Here is a 23,786-nt window from a genome sequence, read left to right as displayed (position 1 = left end):
GTCACTGCCACAGCTTTACTCCCATTTCGTTTTTCGTTTTTCGCTTTTTTTTCTCTTTGAAACGCAAAGCTTTGTGGTTTCTTGTGCTTTGCTTGTTGTTGGGTGGGTGCATTAATTTCATTGTTGTTGCTTTTTTTGCGCCGTTTTTATTTGCATTTCATTTGCGGTTTTTATGTTGTGCTGCGCGTGTGAGAAACGCAGCTACGTTAAGTGTAAGCTGTGGCGTGGTTGGCGTAGCCGTTGGCTGTGGCTGTTGCTGCAGACAGTGCGCTATACAAGTGGGTCCATTAAGCTCCATAGGAATGGTAAAGCGGAAGTCGATAAAAAAATATACCAGCCGGTTCCACGCTACCGAATTTTAAACCCGATATTATCTCGATAATCTAACTCTGTTGGTATCGATAAGTATTTAACTCAATTTTATCAGCTCTAGAGTCGACAAAGATTTTTGTTAGTCATTCTTCGTATATTTTTGGGATCTCGCAAGGTAAAATCGCTATTTGCTATAAGAGGATGCAATTGTGCCACAAATCTCAGTTTTTAGGGAGTCTGCTTGTTTTTCAAGCGCTTCCAAAGCTTTTCTTAAATATCCCTGAAGTTCTGAAAACTGGTGCTTCAAGTGCTCTCAAAGTTGTTCTCAAATCTTCCTAAAGTTCTACCAACTAATGTGCTGATTTTGACATGAGCGAAGTGCTCTCGTCTGAGCTCACCCTTAAACTATTGAAAATACAGTTAGCACTCACTTAAAGTTTATCTGACAACACTATGGGTCATAAACAACTTTTTCATATTGAAATACAATGTGATCGCGGACGAAAATCTAAAATTCTATCAGAAAAGATAGCATAAACTCACTAATGTTAGAGTGGCAACGCATCGGAGCTCACCCCAGTGAGTTCTTTTCCCGCAGTAAGGCGGAGGATGGAGTTATGTGTAAAAGTTCACACAATTGAGGAAAGTTCTCCAAGCGCTGGGTTTTGGACCCACCAACAACAGCTTTTGTAAGTACTAAACGCTTGGGAGCTTACACTTTCAGATGGCTCACCGATTCTCACCAGGGAATACAAATTAAACACCTCAGGATAAAATTTTATTAGCCAGAAATGGTTCTGCAGAATTAAAAGTTCGAAATACAGGAGTTCTATTCTTATGGCCTCATAAAGAACTGCATATACTAATCCGCACTTGGACTGGATCAGCTTCTAAACCTAATCTAACCTATCTAACAAGCAATCAATAATCGATAGTGATATCGACACAACTGCTGCTTCTCCAGCGTTTAACGCCAATATAATATTGCGTCAAGTCTCTAAAAATCGCTGACTTCAGATTTGCACTTATGTCTCAGCGTTGTTGCTGCTGCTGTCGTACTCCGCATTAGCACATCGCCACTACCGACAACGACAACGACGACGACGAAGAGTTTTGCCTGCGGCCTCTCCAAGCATGTGCTTCCAGTGGCCTGTATTGCTGCTGCTGCCGCTGTTATTAGCTTATGCTGTGTCTCGTGGTCTTCGGCGAACCATTTCTGCACGCGACGCAGTTGTCGCAAGCCGCAGCCGCATCACCACCAGCACACTGCTGGCAGCCACTCGTGTTTACACTGTCTTTGCGGCGCTGCCACGACACTATTTGCCTTTGGTGCGCATTGCGACTGCGTCCACACGCACACACACGCCACACCGTCCATACTGTCGACTGCCGACTTGCTGTCATGCTGCCACGCTGCCTCGCTGCCATGCTGCCTTGCTGCCGTGCGGCCGGGCGCTGGTGGTTCGGCCAGGCCAGGGCAAAGCAACGATTGGACTGACTACACGTTGTGCGCTTTTTGCCTGCGCCTCAGTTTCGTATCGCATTTAGTTGGGTTCACACACTCCGTACACTCTGTGGAAGACACCGCTGGCGACAACAACACACACATCACCATCATCATCAGCAACGACCGCCGAAGAACGTATTATTCGAATCGAATGTAGTGCGTCGCACAAGTCGACGAACAAGTGAGTGAGCTTAGGCTATGCCAGTAGTGCGAGTGCGAGTGCGAGTACGTGTATTAAGGCTGCCACAGCAGTGACTGTTGTGGAAGCGCTAAGCGTCGTAGTGCCGTGCCACCTTAGCACCGTTGCGCCACGATATAGTGCCCGGAATCACCGTCAATCGGCAGCCGTGTGTCGTCGGGGCTGGGACGGGACGAGGCAAAAAATATCAAATAAGCAAACAAGTCAATAAATTAAAAAATAAATATAACCACATATAAATACAACAACAACAACGCTAGCACTTGTATTTATGTGTGTGTGTGTTCATGTGAAAAAATCGAAAGAAAAGTGTGCAAAGAAAAAGTGAACAACAACAACAACAGCAACCACTAACGGATGGAAAAGATATTGAAAAGCAATGCAAAGTGCGGTGCGGTGTGAAGTGTAGTGAAGAAGCGTGTCGGCTGTAGCACATAGCCGTGCATGTGTACGCGAGCGCGCCGCAAAGTGGTTAAACTATTAAGGTGAATGTGCCACACAAAGTTAGTAAAATGCTTTCATGTGCTATTATTATTATTACTACTCGCTTTAAAATATGTTTGCTTTTCATTTAAAAATTTCAAATAACTGTGAAAACGCTAAACTCGCTTTATTTGTGAAAAAAATTCGTTAAGTTTGATTAGCAGAGAAGCGGTCGTAGGTGTTGTTTTTTGTAAATAATTGGAACTGTGTTAGATATCATGCAGCAATAATGTTTCTTTCAGCGAAATGAATTTTTTTAATTTTTATAGAAAAAAATTTAGCTGAGAACCACTTGGCCAGCTTTTTGCTTGAGGTTCTCTAAAATAATGGATTTTTTTAAATTTCAATAAAAAAAAATTGTTGAGGACCTCTTGAGCATAATAATGTTTCATTCATAGAAATTATTATTTTTTATTTATGACTCTTGACCAGAATTTTGCTTGATGTTTTCTTAAATAATGGATTTTTTTTTTAATTTTTATAAAAAAATTTTTATAAAAAAAAAATTGTAGAGGACCTCTTGAGCATAATAATGTTTCATGCATAGAAATTAATTTTTTTAATTTTTTTTACTTTTTATAAATTAAAACTTAGCTGAGTACCTTTGACCAAAATTTTGCTTAAAGTTCTCTTAATATTCGATAATTTTTATTCCACAAATGATTGTATGAAATCAGAAATTTTTAATATTTCCAATATATTTTTAGTATTTATAACAGTACTACGAACTGCAGTTAGTTTTCATTAAAAATTATAGAACCAGCATGTCTCAAATCGTTCCGAACAGCTGACGAATCTTATGCCATAAATATGCGTGGCGCCCTTAATTTTAGTTCAAGCAGATAGTTGTTACTCGGCTATAACCGCATAAGTACTGTCCACGCTATTAAAGAAGAAGAAGATAACTTTAACAATAACTCAAGGAGCGTTCGAGCAACACTCAGTAAAGCAGCTGACATTGTTCAACATTGCTGACAACTGATATGTTTAGAAAAAATAAATTTTCAAAACTTTCAACTTTTTTTGCAAAAAAATTCTATAATTCTCTGTATTCCATTTAAATTGAGAATTAAATAATAAAAAAAAAACACGCTCGTTTCTGCTATTGATAGCCTACTGTGCCTGAGATTGATTTTGGCCTTCCCCTCAAAAACGTTAATAATTAGGCTATATAACTATAAAATTAAAGCGGCAAAATACTTACATGTGTTTGTATGTAAATATGTAATATGTTACACGGTTTCTGTAACGTTTTTTTTGTTTTGAGACTTAATTGCCATAAATTATGATAGCCGTATAATAAAGGCAAAACCATAGCTCATACGGCAAAGAACGTTGTCGCAACAATTTAGATAAGCAACAGCAAGCAAAAAAAAAAAACACCCTCAAAGCAGGCGTGAGCAATAAGCAACAGAAATATATTCAAATCACCTTAGTCCTTTTAGACTGCTAACACATCCACTATTACACGGCTAAAGCCGCTTAACGCCAGAGAATGTCCAAGTAGGACATATGTAGGAAGAAGTTAACGAAGGATATTTACCACGCATATTTGGGAGATCTGCTAAACAAGAACAAGCGACAACTTAGGTTGCAACGAAGCTGGTATATCCTTCACGGATAACAAATAAAGAAGCTTCCATGCAAGAGCTTTATTTTCATCGTTTAGTTTGTATGACAGCTATATGATATAGTTATTCGATCTGAAAAAATTTCTTCAGATATTGCGGCACTGTCTTAGAAAATACGCTGTACCAAATTTCGTGAAGATATCTCATCAAATATCAGAGTTTTCCATACAAGAAATTGATTCCGATCGGTCAGTTTATATGGCAGCTATATGATATAATAATTGGATATAGAAGATTACGCGAAATGAACAGCTATTTGTGTAGAAACGGACGTGTGCAAAATTTCAGATCAATATCGCAAAAACTGAGGGACTAGTTCCCATATATAGAGCCAAACGGAGGAACATGACTAAATTGACTCAGTTCATAAGGCTCTATATAAAGAACTCTATTATTAAACTCAAAATTCCTAAAACTAAAAATTCAAATGAAATCATCTCTACAAGGTCGCTTTAACTTTAAGTTCTGCGTGTGGGCGTAGACATATCAGTCATATTTGCCTACCCCCATACCAGCCGCTCATTCGACATTTTCCTTCGTCCGTCTGTCCTTAGCGGCGGTCCGTGTCCAACGATTTAATCGAGCATTGTCACTTTCACTAAACCATGCAGCACTTAAGAACATAAACTAACATAGAAGCGTCCCCACCAAAAAAACCTTTACTCCCACTCTTCGCCCACTTTGCTGCTTTGCCTTTGTTGGGCTGCGGCAAAGCTTGCGTTATTGAAGTTCTTAAATTACAATGACTAACCAGAAAGTCAACCACCACTTACTTACGAAAATATGCCCGTTTAAGTAGTGGAAATGACATGTCTATTCCTGGATTTTACGCTCCTTGGCTTTTGCAAACGTTGCTGGCTGGGTAAGGTATTTATAATCGTTTGCTTTAGACCGTTAGGCATTTTTATGCTTTTTCTTTAGACGTTTGGGTGTTTTTATGCTTTTTGCGTTGAGTTGGTTTCAAAAGGTTTTAGTTGTGTTGTGAAATCGGCGTTCGCTTGAATTAAGTAACCTTATGAAGCTTGAAAAAATATGCGTAGTTTCCCAGGCGGTTTTGAAGAAAGTCACTAAAGTTCGTGGTTCATCATTATAAGACGAGTTTTCTTGATGTTGGTAAATTCGGGACAAATATGAAAACATTTTTTAAAGAAACAAATTATGATCTCTTGGAGCTTTCCGCATAAACCTACTTACATTGAGTTCCCTGTAGTATATTCGAGGGTTTATCGTTGGAAAAAGGCGTCCACGGTTTCCTTAGTCCTATTAATCCTTTTACATTGGCATAACTAAGATACTTAATATTGGGGTAGTCGAAAAAGACTTTTCGTATTTCTAATCAAACTTCAAAATTTTGTGTAAAGAATATGCTCATAGACTTTAGAACACTTGGCAAACACAAGATTGTAAGAACAATTAAGGCGTATGAAAAGCTTTAATAGAATAAAGAGAGTAAATGAGGACTGTACCATCGTTCCTACGGCAGTTGGGCCTAACCGGAACCGACCCGGACTTTTATCTGTTCAAGGACTGACAACTCGACTCCATTCCTCGAAATTTAGGAATGTTATATGCCTCTGGTAGAACTAAATATTATTCCCATAATTCTAGACTTGGCTAAAATCGGCAAAAGCTAAAGCAAACGGAGCACTATGTTTTTAAATATTGTCTATATTAAAGACCACACTCTTCAGTAAATTAAGTTAGTGTATAAAATATGACACCGAAACATTTTGTTCTCATTGCTTCTCAAAACTTTAAACTGCTTAATTTCTGCACGTGACTACAACGCACCGGTCAGCTGTTTACCATTTTGACATTTGGCGAAAAGTTACGCTCACCATTTAAGCAGTTTCGCTCTTCACGCGCTCGCTCCCACATTTCCTCTCGCAATATTCGCTCTGCATATTACTTTCATGCTCGCAGTTCCGCTTTGAGCCTTGAGTTGTGTCACTTTTACGCTTTGCTCTCAACAGAATGCCGCTCACAAGGCTTGTTATGTGCTTGTTCTCGCGCATTGCCGCATTTGTTGCATGAGTGTACGCGCGTGTGTTCGGGCTTCGCCTTACAAAAACACCTGAGTTCTGAGAACGTTGTCGCAGCGGCAGCTACATAACTAAATGCCGATTTGGTTTGTAGTTGGGGCAAATGTGAGAGCGCAGCTGAAAAGAGCAATAACGGTAGCAGCAATGGCAACGAGGATGCCAATAGTAGTCGTAGTTGCACACACAATAATGTACTTTTTTGACATTTGTGTTATTTCGTGACACACAAATCAATTTCGTCGTCGTTGTCGTTCGGTGGTGTGTTACGTGAATTTTTCCAAGCGAAACGATTTCATGAAAAGCAGTTATTGCAGTGAAAATTTAGCTTTAGTTCAGTCGAATAATGGCAGATTATTGTTCAATCATTAGTGGGGACTTCATGTTTGCTAAGACCATAGACGTTTGTCCAGTTTCATAAGGATTTAGGCATACATACTGCTTAAATGCGAGGTGCCTTCGGTGTAATTGGTGAAAATGTGTTAAAGAGTTGATGGCAATAGTGACACAATTTTCACGCACACATGTGTACACACGTAGCATTGCAAAGTGTTATGCGAAAACCGGACGGTTTTTTGTGGGTCTCCAATGACCGCTAGCGGAAGTCGGAAGCGGAAGTCGCTTGGAAATTAGTGTTTCGCGTATGACTTGGCGGTGTTTCGGTTGAGGGTTTGGCTGAAAAGCGCCACTTAAGATGTCGGTAAGTGTAGAAAAAATGCGTGAGGCCATCGACTAAGATTTTTATGCATTTTTTATTAAATACATGTGTAGTATTAGGTGAGTATGTGGCTCTAATCCAGCAGCTACTTGCAGCACATATACGCAGTGACCTGCCATTTCGCTGTGCGCTCCATTCAAAGGCTCATACGGTGGCAGCATGCGAGAGCAGCCAACAGCGCACACAAACACACACATACACATACACAAATAGCACAAAACAAACAAGCAAAGTGCCAGCGTGCAGCAGTGGTTGCTCATACCACACAGCGCACCAGCAGCGCCACTGCCGCTGGTGCTTCTGCCACTGCTGCTTTGCTAATCGATTTTGTTTCCGGCATTTTTCACGTGGTCTCAGCCAACCACTCTGCCTTCACTCGCTGACACATACATACATATATACGTGCGCATTTTTGTTGTTGATTTCTGTTTTGCTTGCCTGTTTGCGTTTCGCTGGCAGGCCGTTTCAGCGTTTGTCATTTCGTGCCTCTTTGCTTGAGTAAGCGTCAAGCGCGCCGTTCCTTCATTGCTCGCCAACTTTATTTGGTGTTTTTTCGTAGTTTTTGCCACAATGTTCGTGCGCGCGTGTGTGTGCGTGTCAGCTGTCTAACGATTTTTCCCCGAAAACGTATAGCAAATGTTTGCAAAAGTGTAGCTATGACTATGAAACGCGTTAACACCGCTCAAGGGGGCCAAAGTCGCAGCGCGTAGTGACCAGTTTATTGCCACTTTGATGACTTCTTGGCTCCACGGCTGGCCGCTGTGGGCGCTGCAGCTGGTGGATGACTGTGCCGTGGCTACAAGCTCGACGCATCTGCAGTTAAGCGCATAAGTACGCGTGCGTGTGTGTGTGCGCGCGTTGGAAGTGTGCAAAAGGGGGCCTGTCAGCGTCTGCAAGTCATTTTCCTGCTTTTCTTCTACAACGATTTCATTGTTGTTGTTGTTGTTATTGCGCCTGTTGGTCTGCGCTCGGTCTGCAGTTGCTGCTGAGTGCTGGTATTGCTGTTGTTGCCTGTAGCTGTATATCTGCGTTGTGACCTATCGACCGGATTTTTGTTGCTGGTGCGTGTGTGTGTGTGTGTGGATGAGTGTGAGCGCTCAAATATAATAATTCTGTGTGCCCTTTCACAGCGCTCAAAAGTAATGTACGAGCCGTTGCAAAGGCCGACCAAGAAAAAGTAAAATGAAGTGAAATATTAGTAATGAAGCTGTTGCAAGCACACTGCAATAAAGTTAAATGCTGGAGGTAGTACCCTGATCGGTGTGTGTGTGTGTGCGCGTAGACAAATATAGTACAAATGTCTGGCTAAGATTCGTGCGCGAAACTTTTTTCTCTCCTTGCCTTTGCTTTCCATTTTCATCTCCCTTTTGTGCTGCAATTTCTAGCACAATTTCTTGCCACTTGTTTTCCAGCAACAAAACGCTCTCGCATGCAAATTACATAATGTGTTGTACGCGCATATACACATATACATACTCAGGTGCATATGCGAGCGTCTGTGTTTCGGAACAGCTGACCGACTGCCGCTACACACATTCTTAACAGTATGATCGCCTGTCTGCCTTTACGTGTCTGGCAGCGCTCACCCAAAAAAAGGGCTTGAAAGTGCAATTGCCGTAAAAAATTTCACACAGTTGCAGAAGTAAGCGCAATGTGACCGGTGCTGCAACATGCCTGCACTAACGGTACTTCTTACTTCCTCAGTGCAAGGCAGTTCAAACGTGGCAGACAGCGTGTGCGGTCGTGGAATTTCGCGTACATTGGGTGCAAGTAAAGTTTAGTTGCCCAAGGTGGGTTCTAAGTAAAGCGGATATTCTTTATTGCATGAGTATTCGAGAAGTTAAATGTGTGTAGCTAATTAAAAGAGTCATGTCAAATTTTCTTTCGTTTTAAGTAACGTGCGCTGCTTATAAAAGAAATGAATTAGTATTGATTAACTAAATGAAACTAGCAATGAACCAATCCGCGGCTAGTTACACAGTGGTCTACTTATACAAATAATATATTTTATTGTAGATTTGGTAATTGAGAATAGTCATTAGTATTGAATAACTAAATGAAATTATCAGTGCACTAGTCCTCGATTAGTTACACAGTGGTCCACTTATAAAAAAATATTTTTTTTTTTGTAATTTTTGTAATTGAGGATGATAATTCGTTTTGCATAACTAAATTAAACTTTCAATGGACTAGTCGGCGACTAGTCTCAAAGTGGTTCACTTCTAAAAAAAAACTATTGTAGATTTGTTTATTGAGGGTAGTAATTAGTAATTAATAACTAAATGAAACTATCAATCAACTAGTCCGTGACTAGTTACAAAGTGGACCATTGTAAAAAAATAATTTACAAATGTTTGGAAATTGAGAACAGATAATAGAACTAATTTAGCTTATTTATATATTTTTATTATTATTTTGTATCATGAAAATCAATTTAAAAATTTAATATGGAAAATTTCAATACTTTTTTAAAAATATGAAAAAAAATTGAACGCATTTTCTATCTTTTTTTGCAGATGTAGAATACCGCGAGACGATGTCCATCGACAGAAAAGTTAAAAATGACAGCATAAAAGTGGCAGTTCTTCCTCAAAGCTAAGGCGAGTTCGCGCTGCGGAATAAAATTTTACAACGAAATTTCTTCATAACTGATAAAACTAAATATCGAAACAAGAAATATAAAAAAATTTAAACAGAAAATTCAGTTTTGAACAAAAAGTACGAAAAAAATATATTTATAATAATAAATAAAAATAATTAAATCAAAAAAGTCGAATTCAGCGCTGAAGCTTTAAAGCAGAAAATAATCTAGTGCTAACCGAAATTAATCATTTTTATTCACTTAAATAAGTTAATTAAAGCTTCTAAAATGCTTAAAATCCGGTGAAAAAAAAACATTAGCAAAAGTTAACAAAGAAAACTGAATAATATCAAAAAAGCGAAACAGCGCAAAAAGTGCATAACAAAAGTGTTCACTCATTACTTATAACGCTGCTTCAATATTTTCGGCGTTAAAATATAAAAGATATATCCAAAAAAATATATATATAAAAAAATTATTACGAAAAGTGAAAAAAATATTAAATTATATTTAAAATAAATTAATAAAATAATTAAAATTAATAAACATGACACTTACTTTACTATATAATATAATAATAAAAAAACAACAACAATAACGCAAGCATAATACTTTCAAAAAATCTATGAAAATTTAAATAAATATTATTGCGCAATGTTAAACGAAAATATATTTGCAAAAATTTTTTTTTAATAAAATAATTAGAAATATACTTAAAAATTAACTAAAGAAATACACACGCTAATATTTATCAAACAAATATTCCGAAAAAAATATTTAAATACAAAAAAAAATATTTGAATGAAAAAATAACGAGCTAAAGCAATTAAAATAATTGAGCAACACATATACACAAAATCGATTTAACGAAAATATTTAATTTGTTTTCGAGAACTTCATCAATGGTCGCTTGTGGTTGTAAAGCGTAGCCGAATGCGAATCTTAATTACATGCAAAATAAATGGGTACAATGAGGCCAAATAAATACGATGTGAGTATTTTATTAAAGTTTATGAAAATATTATAAGAAAAAGAAGCAAAAGCATTAACTTCGGTTACACTGAAGTTTAAATAGCCTTGAAAAATAACAAAGTTTCTAGGAAGAAACTTCATGTTGATGGTTTAGTTGGTATGACAGCTGTATGATACGAGTATAAGCGTCCGATTTTAAAATTTTTTGGCAGATATCATAAAGTAGTCTCCGCACATGATCTGTACACAAGTTCGGGGAGATATCTCGTCAAATATAAAAGTTTTCCATATGAGTTCTTGATTTCGAACGTTAAGTTTGTATGACAGATATATATATATATTTTTATATATTTTTTTTCAATAAAAACAATTTTTATTAATAAAAATATTTTTTTTTTATATATTTTTTATACATTTTTTTATTAAAAAATAAAAAATATTAAAAAAAATATTTTTATTAAAAAAATTAATCTAATATGTTTTTATTATTGCTTAAATAAAAAATCTTTATATTAAATTTATATAGAAAAATATAAATATTTTTCAGCAAACCGTATATATCCATTGATTTCTTACAATAATCTGTGTAAATATTTTCTGTCACTGCAATGTCTGCCATTTACATAAAAAAATTATATCGAGTCTCGAATATTTTGTGCGCGATAACACGAGTTGTCGCCATTAACTAAATCAACTATCAGCTATTTCAATGCAATGCCACACCTCTTTTTACCGAATTTTGACCTAGTTAACGGCAATACTTCATTGCACACTTATGTTTACAACTTGATTTAATTATTTTTATAAAAAGTAAATTTTCAAACAAATTTCGCTAGTAATCCGATGCAAAAAATGCCAATTTCTTTTATTTACAAGAATCAAAAAAATATTTTATTTACACGAATCGAAATAAATAATTTGTTGTAGTATTTACAGTTAATTTATTTTTACTCAAGTGTCATTTCTACTGTGCGGCACCACTTCGGGTGTCGCGGTAGTGTTTTGCAATTAAAATAACAAATGACAGTTGAATGAGTGGTCACTGCCACATGGCAGTACAGGCGACCGCTTGCGCACACATGTAGACAATAAATGTGGGTCAATGAACTCTAATAATGTTTAATAATGTTATATGAGCATATTGAAAACAATATGTATAAACAATGCTTTGCGAATTTGTTGACAAATGTCTGGTCATTAGTGCGAGTATTTATGCTTTCTTGGTAAACTCGAAGCTTGGAAATTTAAGAGAGGGGTATGTGAGCAGACAAATTAGGTGGTGGCGCTTTTATTTCTTTGTTGAAGTTGAGATTTTAATTAATTATTCGTTTATAAGTTTTTTTTTTGAAACTAGTCTTGCAGCTTTACGTCATACAGGTTATAGTGTCAGTTAGCCACTTTTTATGGTGTAATGGTTGTGCGGTTTCTGAGAAACTTTTTGGTAAATATTACTTTTGTCTATTTTATGTGAATTGATTATACATATTTTTTGCCTAAAGATAATATAATAATCTATTACTATCACTAATCTATCACTAAAGTCGAGTTTGTTGGTCAAGCTAAATGAGGTTAGTTTAGGTTTTAGGGTTGATCCAAATATCTATGGATCTCACTTGGACAAGTAATTTCCGTTTTGTTACCCAAAAGCTTCTTAAAGTGCGTCGCCTCATAGATCGACAAAGCGTTTTGAGCTTACCATAAATTTACTAAGTCGATTAATATAAATACCAGTCAATTCGCTAGGTTCCCCAAAGGCGTGCTTATAGAGAAATTTCAGTCTCAGTCTGGCAAAAGCAGGTAATAGAAGAAAAAACGACAAGATGACCTCCATACAAGATATTTAGTCGCACCGCTCGTGACCAGTGTCAAGTAAGAACACCTGCAATGGTTCGGGATTCACTTTGCTAAGTGCAAGTAGTTCGGAGTACATTTACGGTTCACTTTAGGCCAGAAGGATATCGCAGTCGTACAAGTTGTAGTTGTTGACTATTCCCTGCTAAGCTCACTGGAGATCTATAGTTCCATTGTTAGAGCGCAAAGCGTCATTGAACATCTGACTCGATGCAACTCGGTTGAAATTATAGTAAGGGTGCCATTCCTAGCAGGGTCAACGACTTTGCATTTTCCGCCGGTTCCACCCATAGAAGTATAATATGGAAAAATCCTTAACAAGTTTTTAGTTCACAGTCAGCGAGCTCAAAGCCTGTATAGCCATTTGGTGTCTACCGCTATCTTGATGGCAGTCACCACTTCTAGAAATATGTAGTCTGGATGTCTGAAACTAGAGTTGATGAAGAGCTCACGACAGAAGGTTGTACCTACTCACCCCCCTCTTAACTTCGATCCATGCGCGAGGAAGTTCACTGTACCTCTTCTCCAACCGTTCCGCCCACAAATCACTCGTTCGCAAGTGTGTGAAAGAGTGAAGGGTCCGCGAGTGGTCTGGATTGTAAGGAATGGGAATCTGAAACTAGAGATTATGAAGAGCTCCCGACAGAAGGCTTTACATTCTTCCCTCTCTCTTAACTTCGATTCATCCGTAAAGAAGCTCACTGAATATCTTCTCCAACCGGTTCGTGCCGTCCACAAACCCCTCTCTTGCAGGTGTGTGAGCTGAGAAGTAACCGCCAGGTGAAGGTTCCGCAAGTGGTCTGAACTGTAAATAATGGAATCGAAGTGGTGGAGAATTTCTATGTGTTCCTGCCCGGGCTCCTCATATACTCTGCTTCTCTGTAGTTCAACTTAAGGCAGAAGGACGCTGTAAATCTCTCCTCCTTCAACGGAATACCTAAAAATCTGGACCACTGCGTCATAGAGGCCTAATTTTCTCCGATCACATACCATTGGGGCATACGTAGATGGGAGAAGCCGATGAAAAAGAGGCGCAGCGAGCCTTTTTACCGATGGGTCGAAGCTAGAAGGGAAGGTTTGCATTCATTTCGATATCAGAGCGGCAATACCAGCGCTGAGCTCGTAAAGAGCCACTCAAAACTAGTCAAGAAGTATCTGACATCACCGTAAGTAGCAACAAGCGTCATCAGACTCGTTTGGGTGCTTGGTCATAGCGGTATTGCTGGCAACTGCAAAGCTGCTGGGCTAGAAGGATCATCCTTGCACAGCCCATATACGAATGGGGAAGAGTTGGATCTCCATTGGCGTCTTGCGGTTTTGCATTGGATCAGTGGACCTAACGTGACAACAGCTCTTGTACGACCACGAAATCTTTTTAGTTTAGAGTAGAGCAGGAGATCTTCTGAACTATTTGACCTTAGTAAAGTTAATCTTGCCGAGATGGTATGGGTTCTTACTGTACATACTCCAATCCATTCATGCGATAAGACATTGTCGAACGCTAATTGTCAAGGTTTTGTGGAGGTGAGTGAGGCGGAACCACCTAGGCACTTTCATCTTTATTGTCCAGCCATTGCAATACTGAGGCTGAAACATCTCGGAAGTCTTTCTTCTGAAGCTGAAACTAACTTTGGCCGTCTCAACAAAGTTGTGATAGGCTCAAAAGGGTTTGTTGATTTGCAAGGGACTTCTGTTCCATTATATAGGAGTATTAGGTACCACAACGAATTGGCATTCAAATCTGTCCACGTTAGACTCCTGTTGGGATCGTGCTCTTAACCTAATGAAACCTAACCTAATCTAACCTACTAAATATGCGATACTAATAAGCGGTCTTATTTTGTCTTTTTTAAATCGCAAAAGCAACAACACAAAATATTAAAATAAACATACATACATACATAATAAAAAATGTGTTTATCACCTGCCAAGTAAATTATACATTGCTTTACGACTTCCTCAATTTGGCCAGCCAATAACTCAGAAAAACTCAGCCATCAAGCGCAAATTTGCGCTGACACACAACGGCTACCGCACTTTAATCCGTCGGCACAGCATACAAGTGTCAATATATTTATTATTTATTTACAGCAGATATATAAAATATGAAAAATGTAAATAAATGTGAGCGCAAAACGTGTAAATACACGGCAAATCATAAATAAGTCATAATCACTTGTAGTTGCCTGCAAATCGCTGATAGCGCGTATGACACTTGTGCGCTTGCGCTGCAGCGTGCGCTGTAGTGTGACCAAACACATGTCAAAGTCAATCTTATCTCCGCGCACTTTATAGTAAACATTTGTCCGCGAATGGCTTGTGCTCCGCCGAAGTGCAGCTTTAAGTGTAATTAACGCGATATTTTCAAAAATATCGGCATATCGGCATATAGCTGTAAATATAGTGGTGACTGTGCCTGTGCCTTGCACAATTATGAAAATCGCCTAATTTATGCGGCAAATAAATTGAGCGCAAATTGCACGCGCAAGCGGCAAGGAATTGAGCAACGCGTGTTCGACTATCTCTCGTCGAGTCGGAAGGTTTGGAATGTTTCCAAAAATCTGCTTTTATTTGCCTGCTTTACATGTCGCTTACTTGCATTGTAATCCGCTTAACACGAACGAGCTAGCGCGTAAAATTTTGACGAGCGTGACAGTGATTTTGGCGCGTAAGCCGCTTAAGCGCATTTACACTTTATGGTGTGGCCTTCTGCGCCGGCGCACAGGCAGCGAGGCGCGCAAATCAGAACTCTTTTGCCACTTAAAGGCGCACTCGCTTGAGTGGCAGCTAATTGACTTGATATGTGTATGTATCACATTGGTGTAACAGCATGCGCATGCGTATTTGCAACATTGTGCGGCATGCATGCTGTTTCACGAGCATTCACTCTTTTTTTATGCAATTTCTGCGCCGCTGCCACTTTACCACCGTTTGCCACTTGTAAATGGCCACACACGTTGCTGCCGTCGCTGTGGCATGATTATGAGAAATCATCTGCGCTTTGCGGCAATTAAAATTCCGTTGTTACAATAAATTCGCTGAGTTGATGATGTCATTGCATTTTGCCTTTTCTTTGCTGTTGCAAAAGAAAAATAAAAATATTTACAAAAAATTGCTTATTTTTAGCCTTCGCCGATATTCTCCAATATTTACATTAATGCCTCTTCATTTGCGCTTCGATGTATCGTTTTACATTTGGCCTCCGGTGCTCGCTTTTAGTGCCCCCCAACTGGCCGGTGTGGCTCAGCGCCACCGCCGACATGCACCAGCTGTCGAAATTGTTGCATGTTCGATCAGCGCGATTGCCGTAGCAGCCGCCGCGTGCGCAAATATGGAAGCGTACATCATACAACAACGACAACACGCATGCAGTACATAAATTCGTTCGCAATGCTGTCCGTGGCAGCGTCACTGATATCTTCATGCCTTCGCTTGACTCATATGCACCCGTGCGCCTGGCTTGTCTAGGTTGCCTGTGTGCTGGCGAAGTCAACCCACCGTCTGCGCGCTGACTCTGTGTATGTGTGTGATCTTGCCACTTGGCCCTTGGCTTCAATCAATTGCTACTGTGTGAACGCGCATTGTTGCTCTAGTTACGAGCGCTGCTGCGGTGCAGTGTTGTTGCCGCTGATGCCACCGTCATCGGCTTGGCCACCACCACCAGCCACGGCAATCGGCCTGGGGCGGCTTATCTCTTGACATGCCGTTGTTGCTGTTCTTCTTGTTGCTGCTTTATCAGATGCTATTTGTTTTTGTCGCTCATTTGTTATTTCTCCACTTTTGTTTGCTGTTTTTTTGCTGCTTGCAATTGCTGTGGGTTATTTATGTGGCGGCGCGCAGTTTATTGCGGCTTCAGCTGCAGCAGCTACAAATTGAATTTGCATTTTTCGATTCATTCGTTTCGATTATTGGCGCTACTTGTGTTTCTTCGTCATCGTCAGTTTGCGCTTTTGACTCTTGTGTTTGCTTTTGTCGTTGTTGCTGTTGTTGTGTCTTGCGTAGAACTCGCTGCCGATCGTTGGATCTCTGGTGCAATAATCATTTACATTTGTTATTCAAGATTAAGGGCAATTGTTGTTGTTATTACTATTGCAACTTATTGCTGTCCAAAGTTTAAGTCTTACAAATGGAATTTTAATTGTTGAACTATGATTTTTAGTTAAGAGAATTTTAGTCGAAATAGTATTGGAAAGAGTTGTAGTAGGTGGTTTCATGCTTGCCAAAGCTTAAATTACAACTACTTAGAACTTATTCTTAGAAATGAAGAGGCCTTACGTTCTTTGAGCGAGAGAAGTTGAGAGGACGGGGAAAATTCCTACCGGACCCGGATTCTTCAGAACAACACGATGCTCTGGACACTGTTTTCCATAATTGATTCATCAGATGACCCGGATCTCATATCCTTCCCGTGCCCTGGATTTCTCTCTCGGTAGCAAATAGCTCCTATACCGGAGTTCTCTGGCCGAATCGGTGCTCCGCAATGATTTTTGATGATAAATCACAGAGTAACATAATTGATTAATCAGGCGACCCACATTCCACACGCTTTCCGTGACCTGGATTTCTCTCTCGGAAGTAAATTACTTCTGGAGTCGGAGTTCTCAAGGCGGCCCGGTGGTCTGCAACAATTTTTGAACATAAATCACGGGGTACGCATCCTATATCCTCAAAGCGTCCGTCTCTCTCTCCCTCTCTCTTTCTCTCTCTCCTCCTCTCTCCCTTTATCGCCAAGGTCATAAAAATTCCTGCTTCTACAGATGCAATTATAACCTCACAACCAATAAATCTATGCACAATAATTCGAAAAAGTTTTACTACCGAACTCTATAGGTTTTTCGAAAAATAGGTCTGTTACTCGGCCTGAAATATTTTGAGACTCTCAGAAATTCTAAAAATATTTTTGATTTTTTTCATACTGTGATTAGTTAACTGAAATGTTAACCAAATTAAGCCTTATCTAGCAACTTAATGGATTTGTTAAAAAATCTGAGTCCCTTCCACCTGAACTTTCCAATATCTTTAAAGTTGCAGAATTGGGGGCCGTGGAATATGTCCCGTCTCATATGACTGAAGGTTGGGGATTCGCGTAGATAATGTGCCAACATCTCATCATCTTCCGCGCACACCGTATATTCTGCGGACTCCAGTTTTCATATTTTCGAAGGTGGGATCTTAAGGATAGCCCTACAATGTTACTAAGCTCCCTTTTGCCTAGAAGTAGGAACTTTTTGGTTTCTCCACCATCACCACTACCTCAAAGTATCTTTGTTGTATGCTCTGCGTATCTTGTGTTACAAGACCTGAGGCGTTGCTCTAGGATCCGGTGCTTCAAACAACCCTTGAAGGAGCTTAATAACCCGGACAGGTTAGCGGGTTGTGTCTCCAGCTACCACCCAGCGGAGAGACCGTAGCACTGGTTTTAGTTTCATTTATGTTCGTTCTAATATCTTCTGAATTATGTATTTATCGGATTGCGATACTAGAACACTGTGTACGACTAATACGATTATAGAGGTGATGGAACGCGTCGCGTACTCAGCTGTTGACAGCAGCTGCTGATTAAACGCCAACACGCTAAGCACGAATAAGAAACTTTCAAGAATTGAAGCGCGTGCGCAACTATTTAGAATAGAATTCAACTTGTAACATACTCGAAAAAGAACAAATATAAAAAAGTCGTGAGAAGAGCATTGAGCAGACAAAAAATAAAAGAGCTAGGAAGTCTACATGAACACCACCACAATCAAGCGCACTTGCTAGGCCTGTCATTACAGTGCAAAATCATTGCAGATAATGTGTTGAACATTGTTCTATTTACAGATTTTTACTCAAGGTGAGATGTCCTTCCAACACTTAAAGCCTCTAGCCGCTATTTTGTTATTGGTCAGCCGTTCAGCGGCGATCCTGCAACCTTGACGCCAGCGATTTGTAGCTGAAAATTTATGTCGTTGCGATAGTGTGGCGGTGAAGTGGCAAATCGTCACTCAAAGTGGCGCAGCATGTACTTAAGCATTTTGCTACTTGCTGTTGAGAGTTGGTACACACAGTGGCACGTCTGCCAATTTTAGACAACGAAAAAGCCGTGCGACCAAATAGTTCCAAGCGACTTCAAAAAGAAATAGCACACGATAAAAATAATGCTATATCATTTTGGGACGCGTGTTGTACGAGCATTCGTATATAGATGGACAGACGAACGTGTGTGTGTGACCACGGCGCATGCGTGCCGCACTTGAGCCACAGTCTACAGCTGTCAGCGCGGGGCATGCGACGAAACTTACGATGGCGCTGTGGCGCATAGCCGCCTTTAAGCGAACTGAGTGGGCCGCTTTGCGCATTGCCGCCAGCAGCAAGACAACGTGCCATGCTCGTGGGCGTACAATTTGCGCACTGCTTTGATTTCTGTGAATTTATGTTGTGTATGGGGCCAAAGCCTACAACAATATCGAGCCGCGTATATGAGGCGCGTGTGAATATTGCCATATATAGGTGAGTCGGCGAACGTGGCGTTGCTGGCATCGACTTGACTTTGAAATGTGCGCATGCGCGTAGACTCGGCTTTGTTTGTCTGCATATTTTCGGCTTCGACTTTATTTCTCATTTATGTCACAGACGTTTTATTTAAGGCTTTTTCACATTTCTTGGTGGTCAAAGTATGCGCATTTTTAGCGCGAATTTTATGCGCTCGGACATTGATGAAGTGCAATAGTGGCGGCTGTTGGGCGGGTCCCGGCCGCTTTCCGACCCGATTGCCATGCGTACGCACAAAACACCGAACAATGCGTACGTGACGTGACATGACATGATTTGACGTACATATGTACTGTGTTCACATACTCCAATGTAAGCGTTTTTCGCAACGTACGAACGCGGTCCGTCACGCAGTATGCGGCAGTTACACGCGGCGCATGTTCAACGAAAAATTCTTACAGTTGAAGGAGTCCGTGCAAACTGCCGGACAACACGCGCGGTCGTGTGAGCGCAACAGCGTCCATGTACCATAGGAAACTGATTAATGAGTCTTTGTCACTGGTAATCAGTCAGCCAAATTGTTGACCCGCTTTAGCCGTCAGTTCGCCATTTAGACAGCGGATCTCAACTGTACAGTTGGTGCCTTAATTCCCATCCGGCGTGTGCTTTATTAGTGGCGCCTTAAATTTCCAGCCACATAATTTGTGTACCGCTGCATTAATTCCCATCCGGCGTGGCATTATCGGCGTCACCTTAAATCAGCAGCTACCAAATTGGTCCACCGGCGGCGCGCGAGTTCACAGTCTGTTTCCCAGCGAAAATTGTAGGCGCCTGCAAATCATGCCACTCAAACGGCTACACCTTGATTTGCACACATTTTTCCATTCAACTGAAATTTAATCCTGTGCTTTTGTAAGCCTTATGTGTGAATCTTATCGCGCTCTTTGACACTAATTGTGCGCGAATGTTTGCGCAATTTGTCTGCATAATCGGATTTAGTGCTTTGCTGCAACAATATTTAAATCACCGTGGAAAATTGAAAATTTTAAAATCACAACATATTTTTGGGAGATTTCGGATATATTAAAACCTCGTTACAAGTATTTAAGCTCTAAAATAGCAGAAAAAGTTTAGTTGAGTGATTGATTGAATAGCAGTCGGCCCTTCGTGAAGAATTTGAAAACACCGAGTATATTTGAGGCATGCAGAAACTTCACTTATTCGCGCTGGTAACTTTCCTTGTAACGCTGGTGTATAAATGAGCGAATTTAAATCGTTTTTTGAAAACAAGTCCCTCAAATAACTTATTTTTCGTAAGTGTTTTGTGTCTTGGCTAAAATAGTGCGTGTATTCGCTAAATACATTCCGCGTACTTTGAGTTACGGCTCTTTTAATATTTATGGAACTTAGCAGATTATCAATAGAATTTACATATGTGAGTATGAGAAAATTCTATTTTTTTATATAGCAGTTGGTCCTCTCTGGACAATTTGAAAGCACCGAGGATTTTTGTGTCATAAAGAAACTTGATTTATTGGCCCTGATCTATTTTCTTTCAACGCTGGTGGAAGTTGATATGAGCGAATTTAAATCTTTCTTTGAAAACAGATCCTTCAGAGTACTCTTTTGCAAGTGTCTTGGCTAAATGAGAGCGTGTATTCGCTAAATATACTCCAAGTATTTTAAATTATTTTAAGTATTAAAATAACAATGGGACGTGGGAAATCCTACATACGAATTGAATTTCTCATATATGGTTAAGAGACATAGATTTGTACTGTAGTTTTCACCATTAAATTATTTTTGTATAGCTAATATGTTTTTCAGGCTTGCTATTGCCAAATTATAATGCAATGAACATCATTTTAAAAACTCTACAAAGTCTCCAAAAAAATTATTACAATACTTTGTTAATAGATAGCTTTTAAATTCTTTTAGTAGTTTTCGTTTTCATAAAAATCGCCCGAATCATCGTTTTAAAAACTCTACACTTTCAATGTGCTATAAAAACTTTTTGATTAAATAATTTTTGTCATAAATATAGCTTGAAAATTGAATTTAACAAATTTTTGAAAACTCTACAAAGTCTCCAAAAATCAAAAATATTTAATTCGTTAAAATATCAGATTTTTTTGTATATTTATAAAGTTTAAGCAAATTATTTATGGATTTTGCGTTAGTGGAAGGAATATACCTTAGTAATCAATTCCTTTTTTAAGTGATTACTAAATATCTGATAAATTCAGAACATTGAAAAAATCAAATAGATTTACTTAAATTTAATTAAATACTTGTATAAAGAGCAATGAGTGAATTTCCTGCAATTCCAGCAACAGTGGCAAGCGAATTAAATAATTTATGCACACTTGTCATACAATATCAACGATGACAAATATCACGCCGGCGCTGAGCTAATGATGACAGCAACAGCAATAAATTACTGTTGACACCATGTAATTCAATTAGCCATGGAATACCAATTACACGCACTAACACATGCTCGCACTTATGCAATGGGATATCCAACTCCCAATGCAACACTGCAGGACAACAAATCCCAGCGCGACTGGGATTCAGTTGTAGTGTCAGCGACAACAGCGGAGAACAATATGTCAAGGGTGCGATGATTACGACACAGAAAAGAGCAGAAACGACGAGAAGCTGGCAATGCGGCAAATCGCTCGTAAAACTGTCACGTAAATTCTATGTAATTTCTTTATTTACTCACAACTACATATGAAGGCATGTGTGTGTGTGTTTGTATCAGTAGTCAACTAACCGCATTCTCAACATTTTATTACAACATCATTGCATTTTAGTTGTGATTGTCAATCGATAAACCATTGTTTAACTATACTCTTTGATGGCAGTGACAAGTTGTGCGAGGGCAGCGGTAATTAGAAATTCTCCAATGACAGCTGATTGCATATGCAATTGAATGCTGCATGCAATTAGCGAGCACATTGCATTAAATGAGCTTGGGAAAAATACGAATCTGTATACATACACACACACACATGTATATACATATATATTTGTATATGTATACTATTTGCCATTGGCACGAGATCGGTGGCAATGTGTCGGCGGCGGGCGGTAGTTGTCCCATTTGCATCACCAGTGGCAATTGAATAACGCAAGTCTAAAGTCTCAGCACTAAATAACTTGCTCCGTCGGCGCAGGCCATACATATTCATAAGAACATATTGCCCGGCTATCGCATTGCCCGATATCTGTAACTGTTATGTGCGGCTTTTTGCATATTACACATGTGACGGTGAGCTATTGCTAAGCGTTGCGGCCGCCTCGGCGTACGACCTGTTGAAATGCGCCGGCAGCTGGACGCGTAAATCTCCGCGATCAGCGTGGAGTGGGTAAATGTGGAGCGATTTATTTCTTGCACGGCACTTAGACACATAATTTTTGTAATATTTCTTGTAACGAAATGCCGTTAATTGCAAAATATTTAGCCGCAATTTTTACGTGTATGCACGTATGTATGTATTCAAGCATTACCAGCGCTTTAGCTGCACAGCCTTCAAGCGTTTGCTATTAGCATACTACAGCTTTGAAAATCATTTGCCAAACACATAAGCCACACATACATACATACATACACACACTAAGCAAATATAATACTTATTTTGACAGTCGCTCGATCGTTGCTAAAGCGAGCCTGCTGTGCGCTGGCATATTTTGATTTGCTACTCAAGTGCATGACACTTGACGTTTTGCTGTCGACAAGAATTCACCGTTACTGCCTCGCTAATAATGAAGGATTAATTTAATTGTGACCGCACTGAATTCGTAAAGTGCAAAATGTCGTGTTAATTTTCACAGTGCAAGCAGGCATCAGCTGTGTATTTACAGCACGTGTGTTGAGTTGAATGAAATTGGAAGATGAATGATTTCTTTCAAGTGGCAGCCATGCATGCTAAGTATTATGGCATTTTGATTGAAAAACAAACTTATTATTTATGCATTTATCAAAATTAATGTGTCGTAAAATTTTATTGGCCAAACTGCATTAGCCATATTGCTTGAGCGCACAGGCCTATAGCATACTTGTGCAAGAGATAAGTTGGGAAACTTGTGGAAATTGTCTGGATGAAAAATGATAATTCAATTTTTTAATTAAGGTATGTACAAAACAGTTAATGCAAATGTTTTAAATTTATGTGGCGCTTATGCTTGTACCAAATTTTGAAAATCTCCAAACTCTACACTTTTTGAAAACTGGCTGTAGAGGACAGTTAATGCTTTAAAATTACATGACGCAGTTGTTTGTAAAAAATTTGAAAGTCTACAAACTCTACACTTCGTCAAAACTGGTTGTAGAAGGCAATTAATTCGAATGCTTTAAAATTTGATGTTGCTTGAAAAAAATTTTGAAAGTCCACAAACTCTGCACTTTTTCAAAACAGGTGGCAGAGGGCAGTTAATGCAAATGCTTTAAAAATTGCTGTTGCTGGTAAAACATTTTGAAAGTCTACAAACTAAGTAAAATTGCTTTAAAATTACAAGGCGCTGCTGTTTGTAAAAAATTTTGAAAGTCTCCAAACTCTACACTTCGTCAAAACTAGTTGTAGAGCGCAAACAATGTTTGAATCAAAGCAACCAAACATTCAGCAAACTAATTTATGCACATACCGCTATTTGAAGAAGTCTCCAAACATTCTCAAAATAAAAATATTTATTAAAAGCAATAAGGTTTTTGCCTAACTAAGCAAATAAAATATTATAACTTCAACCTTCAACCACTGACCACGTACCACATGTTAAAAGCTTCTTTCTTGACATAAATATGACATATCAGTATGTTATGCCAGTCAAATGAAGACTCAAGCAAATAAAATAAAATGAAATAAAATGTATGGAGTATAAGAAAAACATGCGCAAAATATGCGGTAGACGCACGTTGAATTGAGTGACAGGCGAAACATGCTTGGAAAATCAATTACACGCATGTGACAGCCACAGCAGCAACAACAGGAACCACAGCAACCAACTCGCGAGCAATAA

General features: G+C 39.1%; 1 protein-coding gene across 5 annotated transcripts in view; it reads left to right on the top strand.

Annotated features, from left to right (window-relative positions):
- The first annotated feature begins 1,857 nt into the window (after positions 1-1,857).
- LOC105230165 (pneumococcal serine-rich repeat protein) overlaps positions 1,858-23,786 on the top strand; it is a 166,477-nt gene continuing 144,548 nt past the window's right edge. The window contains exons 1-2 of one of the 5 annotated variants that reach the window (XM_049450782.1): positions 1,858-2,503; positions 9,406-10,461. In XM_049450782.1, the coding sequence (XP_049306739.1) occupies positions 10,460-10,461 (2 nt within the window). In that variant the 5' untranslated portion in view covers positions 1,858-2,503; positions 9,406-10,459. Of the gene's footprint in view, positions 2,522-6,206; positions 6,872-7,347; positions 7,951-7,982; positions 8,680-9,405; positions 10,462-23,786 lie in introns of those variants that run through there. The other 4 variants (XM_049450781.1, XM_049450780.1, XM_049450784.1 and 1 more) reach the window with 4 other exon arrangements.

The sequence above is a fragment of the Bactrocera dorsalis genome, chromosome 3, assembly GCF_023373825.1.
Source record: "Bactrocera dorsalis isolate Fly_Bdor chromosome 3, ASM2337382v1, whole genome shotgun sequence".
NCBI lineage: Eukaryota > Metazoa > Arthropoda > Insecta > Diptera > Tephritidae > Bactrocera > Bactrocera dorsalis.
This window is presented reverse-complemented; position numbering and strand designations above follow the sequence as displayed.